We start from the raw sequence: 18,928 nt of genomic DNA, 5'->3' as shown, positions 1-18,928 counted from the left end.
GCCGTCACGGAAGTGTTTTTTTTTCTTCTGGGACACGCACTCTTTCGGTCAAAATGGTATCATATGCAGTGAAATTTGGCATTGCGACGTTTATTGGCATACTTCTGTGTTTACTTGGAATTGCGTTGTTTCCAACATTTACCAAAATTATACACGACAGTGTCAGTAAGGTCAGTTTTCGTTTAAAAGTTGATTGGATTTCTAATTCGTTTTGGGTGTCTATATTATTTATTGGGAGAGTGAATCTCCAAGCAATGCATAAGACACTGTTTGTATTAATATAGATATATCTATATACTCAATCACTCGAGGTCGAGGAGTCTACAAACAAACAAATTGGGTTTGTTGCAACAATTATTTTAAGTTTATAGTATATTTTTCATTTTGAGCGTTTTCAAGAGGTTCGTCGAATGCCGATGTACAGAGGGTGTGTTAATAGTTCAGTGTATGGTACAGAGGTCAAAAACAGGACTTTGACATAAATGTTTAAAAATTACTTCACCGACGACCCATTATACAAATTTGCTGTTTGTTTATTGGTGTGTGTGTGTGTGTGTGTGTGTGTGTGTGTGTGTGTGTGTGTGTGTGTGTGTGTGTGTGCGTGCGTGTGTGTGTGTGTTTGCTTGTTTGTTTGTTTGCTTGTCAGACAAGACATAACTCTAAATCTTGAGACAATTTGAGACAATCTCATAAAGTTCTACTTCACATATAGCAAAAGTAAGTTGATCCATAGACAGTGTCTATGGTTTAACCTATACGGAAACAAATTGTGATAAATTGTGAAATCAGTCATCGTCACCACTTTATAGCTTTAAAATTTGTGATTAGTGTGCGGGTATCTTGATCACAATATACCAAAATATTGAAACGAAATCAAGTGACCATATATGATATATTTGTATGATAAGGAACTGATACAAAAAAATATGAATATAAGCTTGTAGGTTGTAGACATGAAGAATTTTATACGCACAGGAAATGACAGTTGCAGATTATGTCATACTGTATTTGTACTAAAAGTTACAACTAGTCACAATATACTAGTATTTTGGTTTTATCCCCTATACCGTAGATTGTGAAGTTTTGGGAAGGGTCGAAGTTCATACATACTGCGCACGCACCCACTCCTTCACATTCTATATTCTGCTCTGAATATATTACACCATAAATGATACTACAATATGTGTATGATAAATCAAGGTTGCCTAGCCACTCTACTGCATTTATCGATCAAAAAGCTTTAAGAGTTGTTTGTTTTTGCTGTATTTACTCAATTTATAAGGAGCGAGATCAATAGTTCAATGTAGGTTTTAAAAAAAAATCTTTTTACGGGGAGGGGGGGGGGGGGTGAGCCATGCCAGTTCAAATCCTACAAAAACGATTTTTACTTTTTAAGAATCTGTTTGTACAAAAGACAAGTCGTCAAATTGAGAAATAGAAAAATTGTCACTATAGTAAATGCATGACACTAAAATAAAGTAGCACTACATATGACTAAATAGTGACTTGAAATTGATTGTGTTGTCTGAAACATTTCCAATTTTGGCCAATTTAGTTAGAAGGGGGGGGGGTCTGAGGCTTAAGTAAGTGACTTTAGTGGGGTTTTTTTAAATCCTACATCAAACTATTGATCTCGCCCCTAAGATGATGTATGTTTGATGAATACTCGTTAAAAGAATATCAGATTCTGTAATTGAGACTAATTCAATGTAACCTGGAGACTTGACTATCTGGTAGGAAAATGTCGATCGTATGTACTGTGTCAAACCGATATGTCGAGTCAGATAGCAAAGACTCTGTTCCATCCATCCATCCAGTCAGTCAGTCAGTCAGTCAGTCAGTTAGTTAGTCAACCAACCAACCAACCAACCAACCATCCATCCATCCATCCACCCAACCAACCAACCAACCAACCATCCATCCAACCAACGCAACCAACCAACCAACCAACTAATCAATCAATCGGCAAACAAGTCCATCTACTGAATGCGAACAAACATAAACAGGATTAGACAAATTCTTTCAATCAAAAATGCACATGACTGTATACTAGAAATGTGCCTAAATATCTAACCAGGTTTCACGTATACTTGCAGTGATGAACTTATGACTAGCTCATCTGTCTTCTCAGTGATTTTTCAACTGTACAGTATATGTTTGTTACGTAACAATTGCTTTCCGTATATCCTTTAATTTTTGCAAGTTTGAAAGGCCGTCAACCCATAAATCTTCACCCCTTCCTTGCAACGAAATTTTTTGTAACTATAAATTACTTTTACAGGAGCTTGTATTAGAGAAGTCGTCGTATATCTATGATACCTGGCAACATCCCACCGACCCCGTCCACATGCAGTTCTGGTTTTGGGATCTACGCAATCAGCATGAGGTATTGAATGGCGAACAACCGATAGTTGTACAGAAAGGACCTTATACATACAGGTATATTCTGCAGAATGATATCCAGTATAGACATTCAATTTCAATGATAAACAAAAGATATCCTATGTGAGTGTTATTGACACTGGTCGTCGCAAACCACAGCCTCTTTTTACGCACGTCACGTTCGCAATGTCTCGAAAGAATTATCAGCTCTGATTTGCGAGAATGACACTGGTTGTCACGATGTTTACAAAACTTTCCCGTTTCGTATCACCAACCCGTACTGTATTCGCGACACTTCTTTTTTAAAAATCTTTTATACATTTTTGTTATTGTGATGAAAACTGAACATTGAAAAAAATTAATATACATACAATTTCTCATAAATCCTACTTATTAACCTCGAAGTGGTTTACTACTTGATAAAATTATAGTTTCATTTAAGTGGTACTGACACTCCTGGAAATAAATGTGTTTTCGAAAACGTTGGGTTCTGGAAAGTCATTTGATAATTTTATTCACAGAACTTTCGTTCGGCGATTGGCAAGAAACACCTCTATTGTCACAGTTCTTTCAATGAATGGGTCTCAGCAGGCATTAATATGGATTAGATGAACAATGAATATTCATGACCCCCAGGTGCTCATAAACAGTCGTGAGTATGCGTTGCTCATCTAATGAACATGAACGTCTGCTAAGATCCGTGATGCAACAGTGTGCACTGAAAGAACAATAATGGAGGTGAAATAACAGTTTCAAATTTCGACTGGTGTTTCTTGGGAGCCGAGCGAAATTTACGTGATGTTATAAAACCTGAAATGACTCTCCGGAACTCAAAATTCGCCATCTTGACATAATTCATTTTTTTCGGTAGAGAACATTTAGAGAAAGTTGATATTAAATGGAATGGCAACGATACAGTCTCATTCCGACAAATCTATAGCTATGTATTCCAACCCAATATGTCGAGTGGACCAGAAAGTGACGTCATAACTACCATGAATATACCCCTGGTGGTAAGTGCTATTATGTAGATAGGTATCAAGGTGGTATTGGTATTATTCTGACTGTGATAGGATTGGTATCTTTAGCCTGTCTATATTCGTTGGATCTGAGACTCCGCTACACTCGTGTGTACGTATACATACATACATACATACATACATACATACATACATACATACATACATACATACATACATACATACATACATACATACACACACACACACACACACACACACATACACACACACACACACACACACATACATACATACATACATACATACATACATACATACATACATACATACATACATACATACATACTCAATGATATACATAATTTGCTTTCCTTGTAGACAATCGTTAACATGTTGAAATCACAGATTGGCCCTATTCAAGACATTGCTGACATTCTGGTTGAAATCCTCGGAGATGCAAAGCTTTTCAAGCCACTGTCAGTGAAAGACATTGTATGGGGATATCGAGATCCAATATTTAACCTTATCTACAATTTAACTGGAACATCAATCGTGCCAAGCCCGGATTTTGGACTCTTCCTCGGGGTAAGTCATAAGTGCCAAAAGACTCTGAAATGAATGATACAAACAAACGTTTAGAGACGTCTTGTACTGTCGATACTAGACTTAGAATAGAATCTAGTCGGCATTCAAAGCTAGCGATCATTAAAAGAAATACTACCCAACCAGAGTGACTATAGAGTTTTAATTAGGCAGCAAAATCCGTGACAAATTGCGTCCACCCCCTTCTGAAACCCCGAGCACTACATGAGACGTAATTGCTTTTCAACAGTCGATATGAAATAAGAGGGGCGCCCTCTCTGGTGAAGTATGAAAAACAAGCGTTTTCAAAAGGGGGTGGACGCAAGTTGTCACGGATTCAGCAAGATGTGTTTATGCCTCACACAATGTTTTTTTTGTTATAAATTCCAGAAAAAAATACCACAGACACTAAATAGCACGCAAACACAGAAAATGATACAACACTCTACATTTTATCTCACTAGTACTGTGAACACAAATCAACATCACTATCGGATAAGACAAGTAAGATTCAAACACAAAACTGTCTATTTTTGTGTTCACAATTCGATAAAATGAAAACATTTCAGGTGTGTGCGAGCTATCACAGCCTGTGATTTGTTTAATCGTTGTGTTATATGTAAAAACAAAACAAAACCAATTGAAACTGTACAGTCTTTCTAGTTTGGTAGTACTATAGTGTTCAAAGTCAACAGATAGCCTCAAGATTGTCAGTCTTCTACCACATCCCCTTATATGGTATCTTATGGTAATGAGGAAAATAGTCGATATCAATATTCATGAGCAATGCCTTATTAGGGGATGTGGTGGACTGATTGTGTAGAGAGTCGCTCATGAAAAGAAAGAAAGTTACGATCTCACTACGTTTTTCTCCTAGGAGGTTCAATTTACAAAAAAAAACCCGAATACATAGCTGCATCATCTTATGAGTATATAGTATGGAACACCAAGTCTTCAATTTATACAGAGTAGACATTAAATTCTAAATCCCAATGCTCTTACAAGGTCTTGGAGTTGCTGTATCATAGAGATCTATGCGTGTGAGTCCATAAGGCTGAATGTACGTTTTGTTTAAATTTCATTCTGTTCAGAAAAACAACAGCGATGATGGAGAATACACTGTATTTACTGGTAAGAAAGATATCAATAAACTGAATATCATAGATCGTTGGAACGGCGATATGAATTTACATTGGTGGTCCGATATATATGCAAATATGATCAACGGTACAGGTTAGTCACGTATATCATTGTATGTTATATTGATATTTATTTGCAACACACAAAATGGTGTCTCGATTATAGTGGTACTTTTTTCACTTTTTTAAAGAGAGAGGTAGAATAGATCCAGTCATCTATACTACATGTGTATGTGGAATGTAACAAGTAATACAGTCTTTTATCAATAATTATAATCCTCGAGGTTTCGAATAACTGTTACAATTCTTTGTCAAAAGGCACAGGCAATATTAATTGTGGGCTCTCTACCCGACGAATGTAATATCGAATGATTCACTGTAAAAGTTCAAATAAACGGTAAAGTACACATTAATATATGTGTGTGTGTGTGTGTGTGTGTGTATGTATGTGTGTGTGTGTGTGTGTGTGTGTGTGTGTGTGTGAGTTAGGGTAAAGTTACACTTTATTTATTTATTTATTTATTTATTTATTTATTTATTTATTTATTTATTTATTTATTTATTTATTTATTTATTTATTTATTTATTTATGTATTTATTCATTCATTCATTTATGCATAATTTATTTGATATTTCACCAGATGCATCTCTTAACCCTCCATTTACTAGTCCTCATGATCTACACTACGTGTTTCCTTCCATTGCCTGCAGGTAAGTAAGTACAACTAGGAATTACTGTAACATTAGTGTATATATATATATATATATATATATATATATATATATATATATATATATATATATATATATATATATATATATATATATATATATATATATATATATATATCAATTAATACAAGTTTTCACAACCAGCATAACGTGGGGGGGGGTATTGAAATCAGACTTAAATAAATAAAACCCCAGAATTCTTTAAGGGGTCTGAGATAAAACATTGCAATCTTCAATAAATTATTCTGAAAAAAAATACGCAACTAATATGTCTTGTGGTGTATAATATACATATATGTACGGAATTGCACACGTTTCTGATGATATTCATGTACTTTCCGTATTTATCGTTATGGGTATTTTAAAAAATAATTGAATGGTACCTACCATTGGTCTGTCCCGATCGCGATAAATAGATGAAATTATTTCAGATACCTGGACAACCCATGTCCGGACCCCCCCCCCCCCCATTTTTTCAGGTCTTTGAGTAGAAAGCATACATAATTATATGTTTTAACATACGCCATGTTTAATATTGTATGTGCGTCAAAGCATTCAAAGTCATTTGTCCTGTTTTGGGATACAAACACTTTATCACGATTTGGAAAATTACTCCGATTGGAGGATATTCCTATATTAGTAACTCACTGAAAGAAACTCTGAACCTATTTCAAATTTTGATATGTATTTTATATCGTAGGTCGTTACCAGGAGAATTTCTTGAGACAACATCAGTCAGGGGTATTGCCGTGGATCGCTTTGCAGGACCAAGTTATGTGTTTGATAATGCGACAGATTATCCTCCAAATTCTGGATTCTGCATTCCTGATGTAAACCACTGTCTGCCTTCAGGTTTTCTTGATGTTAGCAAATGTCAACAAGGTAGGAGTTCAATAAATCACGGTACTAGTATCTCGGTATTCTCAAAGTCTACTGAGGGTTCTAATAGTATGCTCAACGTACACATTGCAGTGCACCATTTATTTTGTTTGCAATGGTAGACCGAAAAAAAGACACCAAGTATCTTGACAATGATTTTCACCTACAGGATAAAATGTTGAACCGAAGTTTATGAACCCGAATACAAGCATGGAAGAGGATCTTTTTCGGAAAATAAATCACAATGACCTCAGTACGTTGTAAAGCTTTACACTAAGATGTATGGTTCTTCCAGACAACATCCTCATTTATGATCATATATTTAGCTTATAAATAACTGTACATATCTCCAAACAGGTGCACCTATTGTCCTATCCTTGCCACACTATTTATTCGTCAAAGACCAATCACACGTGTTGCCTTTCATGAATCCATCGATGGAAGAACATCAGACGTATGTCGAAGCTCACCGGGTAGGTCTGCTGACACTTGTAATCCGAGAGATGATTCAAAATGTAACAAATTATTGACAATGTTATATGGAAAGCCACAGCTGACTTAAGTGTGCAATTACTATTATTGTATGTGCAAATACTATGTTATTATGTGCATTCAATAGTTTATTATGTGCTTACCTTAAGTTATTATGTGCATACTGTATTATTCTATGTACAGTTACTATTATTGTATGTGCAAACACTATGTTATTATGTGCATTAAATAGTTTATTATGTACAGTTACTATTATTGTATGTGCAAACACTATGTTAGTATGTGCATTTAATAGTTTATTATGTACAGTTATTATTATTGTATGTGCAAACACTATGTTATTATGTGCATTCATATCAACTTGAAGTATTTTTTTTTATATATATATATATATTCAGGGAATTCGAGGGAAATTTTCTCACCCTGTATTTTATCATACACGAGCCAAGTTGAACAAAAACATTGGAATATATACTCTGGTCGTTCTACATCACGACAACGCCTGTCTACGTCACTGGTTCTGCTGTTTTAGAAATATGAGTCAAAACGTTCAAAATTGTCGTCACTTTCACCGGCCCCGATTTTCTTTGCTATTACTGGCACTGGTATAAATATGTTATTCTCCAATATTTTTCTTCATTAATTCAGCTGGATGATACTCGTGACCTAAGGTCACTCGTCTAGCGACTCGTAGTGACAAAGGCCCCTTAGGTCACTCGTATTTTCCTTGACAGAGCAAAGAAAAATATTGGAGGATACCATCTAATTAATACTAATTATTCTGGGTATACCTGGGTGATTCCTTTTTTCCAGCTAACTGGTGTTACATTAAGAGCAGCTAAACGCATGCAGATCAATGTCCATTTACAGTCCAATCCACACTACGAGTAAGTTAACTATATATTTGCTACTGAGTTAGACATGGTTGAATTTACTGTATACCATGCACAAGCCGCGTTCTTGTCTTTGCACAGAAAACACGGGTTATATACCCTGGTCATTTTACGTCATGGCAACCCGTGTCTATGTCACTGAATTTGTGGTTTCGATTTTTTAAAATTATGGTTGAGGATGTAGAATTATAATTATTCACTAATATTTGTTTCTTCATTCAGCCGGAAAATACTCATGACCTAAGGATTTGTCACTACGAGTCTCGCGATTCGTAGTGACAAGGCCCCTTCGGTCGCTTGTGTTTTCCTTGGCTGACTGAAGAAAATATTTTGGAATACTATCTAATTAGTATTCATATATACATCTTTCATCATCATTTCCTTTTTTTTTGAATTCACAATTTCAGACAAATTTAAGCATATGTTTATTGTATGTCTACGGGCACTTACATGTAATCGGCTATACCTTGCAGGCTTATATCTATCGCCCAGATTCATCGGCTAAATACGTTAAAGAACGAATGATTAAGACAAATTGCAAACTACTGACCGAATTATTTACAAAGAATTTGCGTACACGATGAAAGGATTGACGATTGCAAGAATGAGTGAGTGAATGAATGAATGAATGAATGAATGAATGAATGAATGAATGAATGAACGAACGAACGAACGAATGAATATCAATGTGAATATGAATATGAATATGAATATAGATATGAATATGACAACAATACATAGTTGGTGAGATCATTATTCTGTTACTTGGTTTTCGTCATTCTCATACACAAGTTGAGATTCTTCTTAATTCTACACGGATACTGATCATATTTGCTTCCATTGCAGAGAATTCGTTAAAGTGAGGGAAGTGTTCTACCCCATACTTTGGTTGAATGAGGTAAAGTATGTATGTATGTATACAAGTAATAAATGCCGTCCGGGTAAATACACGCCGACGTAGGAGGCGTGTATTGCCAGGATGGCATTTATCTTGTACCCCGGCTAATAATTCAATGGTGTCATATTCTTACCAGGAAAAAGTTCATACACCCATTGTTTATGTTTTGATTTTCGATGAGACACCCTGACGCCAACGTGACTTCCAATCGAAGCTGACACGTGTCAACAAACTGGATACACGCCTGTGTCAACATTCAATGTCACACACGTATATCGCTATGTTGCACGACGAAAATAGCAATTTACATCCCGATGTACAGTTTATTTCATACCACTATGTATTTGCTCGATATTATTATGTAGGACATTCATACTACAAACTACTCAATACAATCACATCCATCATGTGTATGCAACTAGTGATATGAAATTTAATCGCCACTGATAAAACGTAAACCTGGCTACTGACATCAAAAATACAACTTTCAGCGAAATTGTTTATCTGTGTCTAGTGTAAAGAAACAGCATATTAATTACATGCAAATGAAATACATCATTCAAACTTTTGAAATGCAGTCGTGTATTACGAAGCAATAGTAGTACCGTCTACCTCTCGCAAGTTGTAGTAAAATACACCATTCAAACTACAATGCAATACCGTCCACAATTATTGTGACTTTTTGTCCATTCCGTCTTCATCCCTATCTTCGGCCCAACTATTCCAAACTTGCATGATGAGCTAGTATTTTTTCAGTGTATTTCTGTGTGTTTTTCAGTACACTTCCCTTCAGTTTCTGATCTATGTCCTCAGCTGTCATAACAGCAAACCGTCGCTTTCCCCCTGCCATTATACCGTCTACCTTGTAGTATGTGTATTTTATTCACCTTCTAAATACACTCTGAGGTAATGTTTATTATTACGAAAATAGTGTTCAACATGTGAACGGAAGTCTTATCTGTTCAGTCACAGTCTGGGGTCATGTTTTTGTTATGATTGTCTGCGTCTAATCACTCTTCCCTGGATGCCATTAATTGGATCTCATACACAGAAAATACACTCCCGCCACTAACATTTGATAAATTTGCTACTCTGCTCATACACCTGTCTTCACGCTTTTCCCTGATTGGTTAATAGCCCTCATTTGTAACTGTCAGTCGAAATTTAACGCCCAGCCGGAGTACATGTATGTATGTATGTATGTATGTATGTATGTATGTATGTATGTATGTATGTATGTATGTATGTGTGTGTGTGTGTGTGTGTGTGTGTGTGTGTGTGTGTGTGTGTGTGTGTGTGTGTGTGTGTGTATGTATGTATGTATGTATGTATGTATGTAATAAATGCCGTCCGGGTAAATACACGCCGACGTAGGAGGCGTGTATTGCCAGGATGGCATTTATCTTGTACCCCGGCTAATAATTCAATGGTGTCATATTCTTACCAGGAAAAAGTTCATACACCCATTGTTTATGTTTTGATTTTCGATGAGACACCCTGACGCCAACGTGACTTCCAATCGAAGCTGACACGTGTCAACAAACTGGATACACGCCTGTGTCAACATTCAATGTCACACACGTATATCGCTATGTTGCACGACGAAAATAGCAATTACATCCCAATGGACAGAGTATTTCATACCACTATGTATTTGCTCGATATTATTATGTAGGACATTCATACTACAAACTACTCAATACAATCACATCCATCATGTGTATGCAACTAGTGATATGAAATTTAATCGCCACTGATAAAACGTAAACCTGGCTACTGACATCAAAAATACAACTTTCAGCGAAATTGTTTATCTGTGTCTAGTGTAAAGAAACAGCATATTAATTACATGCAAATGAAATACATCATTCAAACTTTTGAAATGTCGTGTATTACGAAGCAATAGTAGTACCGTCTACCTCTCGCAAGTTGTAGTAAAATACACCATTCAAACTACAATGCAATACCGTCCACAATTATTGTGACTTTTTGTCCATTCCGTCTTCATCCCTATCTTCGGCCCAACTATTCCAAACTTGCATGATGAACTAGTATTTTTTTCAGTGTATTTCTGTGTGTTTTTCAGTACACTTGCCTTCAGTTTCTGATCTATATCCTCAGCTGTCATAACAGCAAACCGTCGCTTTCCCCCTGCCATTATACCGTCTACCTTGTAGTATGTGTATTTTATTCACCTTCTAAATACACTCTGAGGTAATGTTTATTATTACGAAAATAGTGTTCAACGTGTGAACGAAAGTCTTATCTGTTCAGTCACAGTCTGGGGTCATGTTTTTGTTATGATTGTCTGCGTCTAATCACTCTTCCCTGGATGCCATTAATTGGATCTTATACACAGAAAATACACTCCCGCCACTAACATTTGATAAATTTGCTACTCTGCTCATACACCTGTCTTCACGCTTTTCCCTGATTGGTCAATAGCCCTCATTTGTAACTGTCAGTCGAAATGTAACGCCCAGCCGGAGTACATGTATGTATGTATGTAACATATGGAATATATTCTCTGGTCGCTCTACGTCACGACAACGCGTGTATACGTCACTTGTTCCGCTGTTTACGATATATGAGTCAAACATTCAATTGTCATTACTTTCCGCGATTTTTCTTTTTCTTCATTCAGTCGGAAATTCAGCCGGAAAATACTCTTGACAACTCTAGCGACTCGTAATGACAAAGTTCCCTTAGGTCACTCATATTTTCCTCAGCTGAAGGAAGAAAATATTGGGGAATAACATCTGAGCGCCCCCAAATGACTCCATACACCAGTATTCAACTACAGACACAGTATTGTCTGGTGTACCCCCACCCCCGGCCCCATCCATTGGACACACCTTTACCAACTTGGGACCTGAGTAACAGTTACATATTTTTTCAGAGTTACATGATGGGTGAATCAAATGCCGAAGAATTTAAGACCAAAGTAGTACTTCCTGTGACCGTGACATTTATCGTACAGTGGGCTGTCCTTGCCCTTGGCCTCTTCATCCTTATTGTTGCATTTATAACTCTGCTTCATAGGATACGAAGAGGACGTATGGTGAGTCAGTTTGCTTACATTTGGCAATTACATGTAAATACCAATCAGGTACTAGGTAAGTTTTATGCAAATCAGGAATTAGATGAAATTTATGCAATTCATACAAATGTGTCGTAAGACCAATCAGACGCAAGGTAAATCTTATGCAAATCATCTGCTGTCCACGTGGACATTCACCTCTGCATGGTCCTTTGGGAGAATATGAGAAAATAGGCGTAACACTAGTATCAAATGCTTCATTATTTATGCATTTACGACTTTATTATTTCCTCAGAAGAATTATGGAAAGATGAATGACGATGCACCATCCGATAATGATAGCGGCGAAGAAAGCGAACCAGATTCACAGAATGAAGAACACAACGACGAACTGAATCGATCTGAGGAAAGAGACGAAGAACAAACAGATGGAAAAATAAATTGATAATCCATGATGGAGCTGTTTACGTCACATAATTCTGATGACGTCACAGATTCTCGTGTATGTCAATCTTAATATCGAACACATGCACCTCGTTGTCTATCCTTTGCATGGCCCAATGCATCCACGATCATGACTCCAATGCAAATTTTCATTTTGAGCAGTTTCTTTCTATTTTGATCCTTAGCATGACATACTCATGCTTTCATTCTACGGTTACTCAGAGTTTGTATTATAAGTATACCTGCTTTATTCCATCCTTTGAAAACTGAAATGTAAATGTTTTATAAAGGAAACTAAAAAAGGTGTTAAAAAATAGCCCCAATGGCATTGCAGCGCAACTGTACAGTTTTTAAAAAATGTTTACCCACATGCTGACCCATGCTAGTTATAGGTGTTCATTTGCTGCATGATTATCCAGTTTCCTATCCAACCCTGTTGTTATCTTTGCAATATGCACGATCACTTGGCTATTGCTATGGGCGTGGTCATGTTGCTATACATATTTGCATACATTTTGTGAATGTTTGTTCACTTATCTATAAATCCCTGATGTTATCTTTGCAATATCAAGATCATATGACTGTTGCTATGGGCGTGGTCTTGTTGCCGGGCACATGTGCATACATTATTTGAATGTTTATTCATTTGTCTGTTAATCTGTTATCTTTGTAATATACATGATCATTTGGCTGTTGCTATGGGTGTGGTCTTGTTGCTAGGCAGTTACATACATTTCTTGAATGTTTATTCAATTGTCTATTAATCCCTGTTATCTTTGCAATATCTGATCATTTGGCTTTTGCCATGGGCGTGGTCTTGTTGCTAGACATATTTGCATACACTTTTTGAATGTTGGTTCACTTGTCTACGGATCCCGGATTGTTATCTTAGTGAAATACAACACCGTTTGACTGTTGCTATGGGCGTGGTCATGGTTGCTAGGGATATTTGCATACATTGTTTGAATGTTTACTCACTTGCCTATTAGATGATTTCATTTAATCAAAATATACTGCCATTTGGTTGTTACTAAGGGTGTGGTCATGGTTGCTAGGGCCAATTGTGTCATTGTTGTGATGAAAATCTGCAGAATAACACTTCAAGAAACATCTTACCAAGTTTTAGTCTCATTGACAAAGTACTTTTTGAGATACAAGTTTTTGACCAAAATTCACATTTTACACCTAATTTGCATGTCACTGATGAGACCATAATATGCTTAATATTTCTTCATCTATACACCTCCAGATGCATCAACATTAAATTTCAGCCCAATCTGCTTGGTAGTTTTGGAATTAAAGATTTTAGACCAAAAAGACATATTTTTAGCCCTAATTTGCATATCACTGATGGGATCATCATGTCATGAACAATTCTTAATCTAAACACCCTTAAGAATGTTCCCACCATATTTCAGACCGATCTGCCCAGTAGTTTTTGAGTTTAAGGTTTTTGACCAAAAATCACATTTTTTACCCAAATCACACATCGGTGGTAAGATCATTTTGATTTGAACAATTTCCCAACTAGACACCCAAGGTAATACACCCACCAAATATCATTTTGTATGTATTTTGACTTTAAGTTGTTTACACACACACACACACACACACACAGACAGACAGACAGACAGACAGACAGATAGACAGACACACTTTGCCATGCCTATAGCACTACTGAACCTTATCAGTTCAGTGCTAAAAAATGAATAGGCGACTGTATATTGTGAAGTTTTATATATCACGTTTTTTCTAGCTGGGTATGTGAACTCATGTCTTATGTGTTCGTCTGCATATTCATTTAAATGTATTCATAATCTGCATATACTTCATGTGCATATGTGTCATCTACATAATCACCTCATTTGAATGGCCCATGGTGATGAACAAGCTGATTGGGTGGATATTTTCAAATTGTATTAACAGCTTTTTGCAATTCTAGTTACAAGCGTAAGGTATGAGAGATTGAATGGAATATATCATATGCACTGCACTGTAAACATGCTATAATTATCAACAACCAAGAATATAATACATTTGTGGTAGACATTTTTTTTTGGGGGGGAGGTTAAGTGATATTGGCAGTAGATTCAAAATGGAGAAAGGAAATGCCTCAGTTATCACATTTTTGAAAAGGGTTATCAGAATTTTTCAGATCTGGTGCTGAAACTGATGCTAGCATCAGAATCAGTTCACAGGGTGATTTTAATCTGATTCTGATACCAACAATTAAATGTACTTTCTAATAAAGAGACAAAATGAATTATAGTTGTATAGTAAAACTTGTTTATTATTACTGGTTCTTGTCTGATTATGAACAAATACAATATACATAATAGGATACACACAACAAGAGTTGTTGGATGAATAAATGTGTAGAAAGCTGACTAAAAGTCACATGAACTGTCCCTATGCAAAGCTAACTTGTCAAGCCACATGTACTGTCCACATGAAAGCCACATGTACTGTTCACATGGAAGCCACATGGACTCTCTTTTTGCAAAGCTAACTTGAGTCAAGCCACATGAAATGTCCCTATGCATTTACCACAGAAAGCTTACAAAGTCAAGCCACATGAACTGCCCCTATACGATATGCATATCACCAAAAGCTAACTCGAAGTTGAGCTACATGAACTGTCTATATGCATTTACCATAGAAAGTTAAACTTGAAGTCAAGTCACATGAACTATCCCTTATGCAAAGCTAACTTGAAGTCATGCCACAGGAAACGTTTACATGTTTTACCATAGAAAGCTAACTGTCCCTATGCATTTACTCAAGAAAGAACTAGTTGTCTTCACATGAACTGTCCCTAGATATTCATAGAAAGCTAACTAGACGTCAAATCAGATAAAATCTTTTTGATGCATTTACCATCAGACTTTGGGAAAAAAGTCCTTTAATTTCCACAGCAATGCAGTTTGTGAACTCTATCTCACAAACAGTAAAAATATCAAACTCTATCAAAAATAATCACAACAGAAGCATCGGCCAATCAATCTGAAAATACAAAAACGGACAAAAGCTGGCCAAAGCTATCTATTAAAATCACAAACAGTAAATAACTTGTGTTATTGACACGAGTAGATGAACCCCCCCAGAGGAGTGTTTCTATATAGTTTGTATTCTTTCACAGTGGCAGTGTTACATAAACGGGTTAACACTAAATCCTCTGCAGGGAAATATATTCATTGCACAATAAAGAACTCCCAAATCTGAAAAGTTACAAAAGATATATATACTTGAAAAATGTTTGTTTTGCCTAGTTTCTATAAAATCATTGTTGAAATAAACAGCTCTGCAGGTTCAATATTGATTTATTATCACAGGAGTTCACATTATTTTTTACCACACATTTTATCAAAGTTTTTTTTATTAATGGTAGTAATGTCAAGGTGGGAAACGGAAATACTTTTCAATGAATCTTATCTAAATCTTCACTTTTTTGAACAAGTCGGCAGACCATATTTTTTGACCAGTTTTGTAGCACTTTTATAAGTTATGCAAATATGACATTGGCACAACTAAACTGGATCCTAATATTGGAATAAAAATGGTGTCCATTACTAATGTTGATATTTGAATAATCGAAGTATGACACAGGGAAGTACAGAATTTCTCATCTCAGTGACAATCGACTAATAGATGTGCTGATGATGAAAATACCAAGGTGCAGGAAGTAGAATGACTTATATTTGTATGGATTACATTTTAAAATATAAATGTATTCTTATGCAACTGGAACCAATCATCACTTGTCTTCTATGTTCAAGGATTCTATCTATGCACTCCAAGTTACCATCAATTAAAATTTTTGCAAGTTTTCCAATGGGAAAAACACATTATACTGATACTGTTACTCGCAGTGTTGTACATTTGCTCTACAATTAGCAGTAACTTCAACACACGATGTGACATTATCTAACAAACTGTAGACTATTTTCATGCAATGTGTTTCAAACTGTACTACTTATCACCTTCAATTTTATATGTATATCTGCCAAAAAATTTATATTAAAATACGTAAATATTAAAACATCTTGGAGAAATCTTAAAACGATTGTCTTGATGGTCTGGGAAATGACACATCTATTAAACTAAAAGCTAAACTATGCCTTACAAATATTTTCAGTTTTCTGTGGTTTTGATAGTGAGCATCTAAAAATACATAATTTTTCATCAAACTGGTTGCCGTGGTGAATACACATTAGGTGCTGATTTGAAAGTTAGTGAAGTAATCTGCAGTAATATGATACATATTAATGAGTCAATTTTCAAACCAAAGTGATTGTCTGGAAATTTTTAATATAAAGTGAATATTTCCCACTCTTCATTTACAATTATATGGCATTTGTATCTAAATTTTGTATCATTTTTGGATAACACTTAAGTTAAACAACTCATTAGCTAACTGTTAAAGCAACCAATTTGTAGTTAAAATGTTCAAATGAACACTCATTTTTACTCATATACAGAATGATTGTTACTTAGCTTGCTTGCATTAAAGATAACTGGTCCTGACATAGAACACTGTTACACATTATGACGAATCCACAGAAACCTTGGGGTTACTAATAGAATTACAACTTAAATGACACAGTAATAAATGATATACAGTAATTAGAATTTGGAAGGCCTGCTTCAGATTTTTAAAAACTTTCTTTATGAAGGAACAGTCACACAGTGAAACCTGGATGACATATTTAACATATACCATGGTACTGATGCAAAATATAGTGAAGTAGCCACAGTCTCTTTGATCCATATTTCTTAATTATTATCATTTTGTTCAGTTTCAGCATTAATATTTGAATATTAAAATAATCCACTATTCAAGAAAAAATATCAAATTTAAATTCTGGAGACAAATTCATAATCTTTGCTCTAGTCTGCTGGACAGGATGTCTCCATACACCTATGTCCTACACTAGTTGCAGAACTGTCAGCTGGACAGGATGTTGTCATACACCTATGTCCTACACTAGTTGCAGAACTGTCAGCTGGACAGGATGTTGCCATACACCTATGTCCTACACTAGTTGCAGAACTGTCAGCTGGACAGGATGTTGCCATACACCTATGTACTACACTAGTTGCAGAACTGTCAGCTGGACAGGATGTTGCCATACACCTATGTACTACACTAGTTGCAGAACTTTCAGCTGGACAGGATGTTGCCATACACCTATGTCCTATACTAGTTGCAGAACTGTCAGCTGGACAGGATGTCGCCATACACCAATAGTGAATGTACACATGAAATTTCTCAGGGCAAGAACAGAAATTTTGTTTGCCTATAACTAATTTTTTCAAAACAGCTAGAGATATTATGCAAAAGTTACAGTGGAAGCCACATTAGTTGAAAGCTGCTAGAGATAGTTTTACTAGGTTATGGAAGATTATTTTACACATTTTTGTTGTTGTCGGCAGCTAGTTTACATCTCATGCACATGAATTTTGACACCACATTAAAGTTCTAAAACAAGAGTTTTACCCATCAAAATCACTGATTACAAACTAATATACCAGATACATACTATCTGTAGAGATATAGCTTTTACATGTAATAGATATAATATATATATATATGTATATGGACTTCTTCTTGTACTTCGGTTTTGAAAGGCAGCTAAAGTCCATGTGACTTAATATTTTACAATTTTCTAAAATTTTGTTTTGTAATAATTGAGCACATCTTGCCTAAACTCATGTGAATGAAAGCTATGAAAAACACATGCTTTAAGAGGAACACTTCATGAAATTTTCTTAAACTGTGGGTTCTGGAAAGTCATATCATGTTTCCACAAATTTTACATGATTGTCAAGAAATGCTGAATCTACTTCACATCTCTTGTTCTCACATTAGTCAACCATTACATCATGGGACTTAGCAGACATCCATATATATTAGCTGCACATTGAATATTCATGACTCCTGAGTGCTTACTGCCTTTGGATAAAGTCATGAATGTTAAGTGTTCATCTAATACATATGTATGTCTGCTAACTCCCATGAGGCAACAGTTGACTATTATTAGACCAATGAATGTGAAACATTTCAATTTTGGTACTCGGGCAAGATTTATATTATGCGAAATTGTGAAATGACTCCAGAACCCAAAGTTTATGAAAACATACATATTTCCTGGAGTCTTGTTTCCCTTTACGAAAAATAGTTTGCTTGACACATGTGAATAAACCTAAAATCTATCATTTATACATAATTCAAAAGTGAGAATTAAAAGCATGTAAAGGGATTCTACAAATTACCCAAATCTGCAATACAAAAGTTTGGCACGACAGGAATACTTGGTTCACCTACTTTATACAATTCTTTTCTACAATAAAAGTTGCAAAGGAAGGAAAAAATGCCTCCAAAAATACAATCAAAAACTGACTGAACATGAATTTGAGCTAGGCTCGTTGTACGGAAATACCCAAATTGATAAGTAAAGTTACAT

At 35.6% G+C, this 18,928-nt stretch overlaps 1 protein-coding gene across 1 annotated transcript; it reads left to right on the top strand.

Moving 5' to 3' along the window:
* Positions 1-53: 53 nt before the first annotated feature.
* On the top strand, positions 54-12,548 carry LOC144439137 (lysosome membrane protein 2-like). The gene is made up of 12 exons (XM_078128406.1): positions 54-170; positions 2,282-2,439; positions 3,254-3,395; positions 3,744-3,950; positions 5,039-5,180; positions 5,728-5,797; positions 6,519-6,700; positions 7,055-7,170; positions 8,003-8,076; positions 8,929-8,980; positions 11,880-12,041; positions 12,316-12,548. The coding sequence occupies exons 1-12, from the start codon at positions 54-56 to the stop codon at positions 12,463-12,465; spliced, it is 1,572 nt and encodes a 523-aa protein (XP_077984532.1). The 3' UTR covers positions 12,466-12,548.
* Positions 12,549-18,928: the final 6,380 nt, after the last annotated feature.

The sequence above is a fragment of the Glandiceps talaboti genome, chromosome 8 (assembly GCF_964340395.1).
Source record: "Glandiceps talaboti chromosome 8, keGlaTala1.1, whole genome shotgun sequence".
NCBI classification, from domain to species: domain Eukaryota; kingdom Metazoa; phylum Hemichordata; class Enteropneusta; family Spengelidae; genus Glandiceps; species Glandiceps talaboti.
The sequence above is the reverse complement of the archived record's forward strand: the minus strand, read 5'-3'. Positions and strand labels throughout refer to the sequence as shown.

What these genes read in the sequence shown, in the direction of transcription:
- LOC144439137 (XM_078128406.1), top strand. Translation starts at nt 54, where the DNA reads ATGGTATCATATGCAGTGAAATTTGGCATTGCGACGTTTATTGGCATA. An exon ending in AAAGGACCTTATACATACAG is followed by an intron (nt 2,440 to 3,253) that starts GTATATTCTGCA and finishes TTTTTTCGGTAG; the next exon opens with AGAACATTTAGAGAAAGTTG. An exon ending in GGATACGAAGAGGACGTATG is followed by an intron (nt 12,042 to 12,315) that starts GTGAGTCAGTTT and finishes TTATTTCCTCAG; the next exon opens with AAGAATTATGGAAAGATGAA.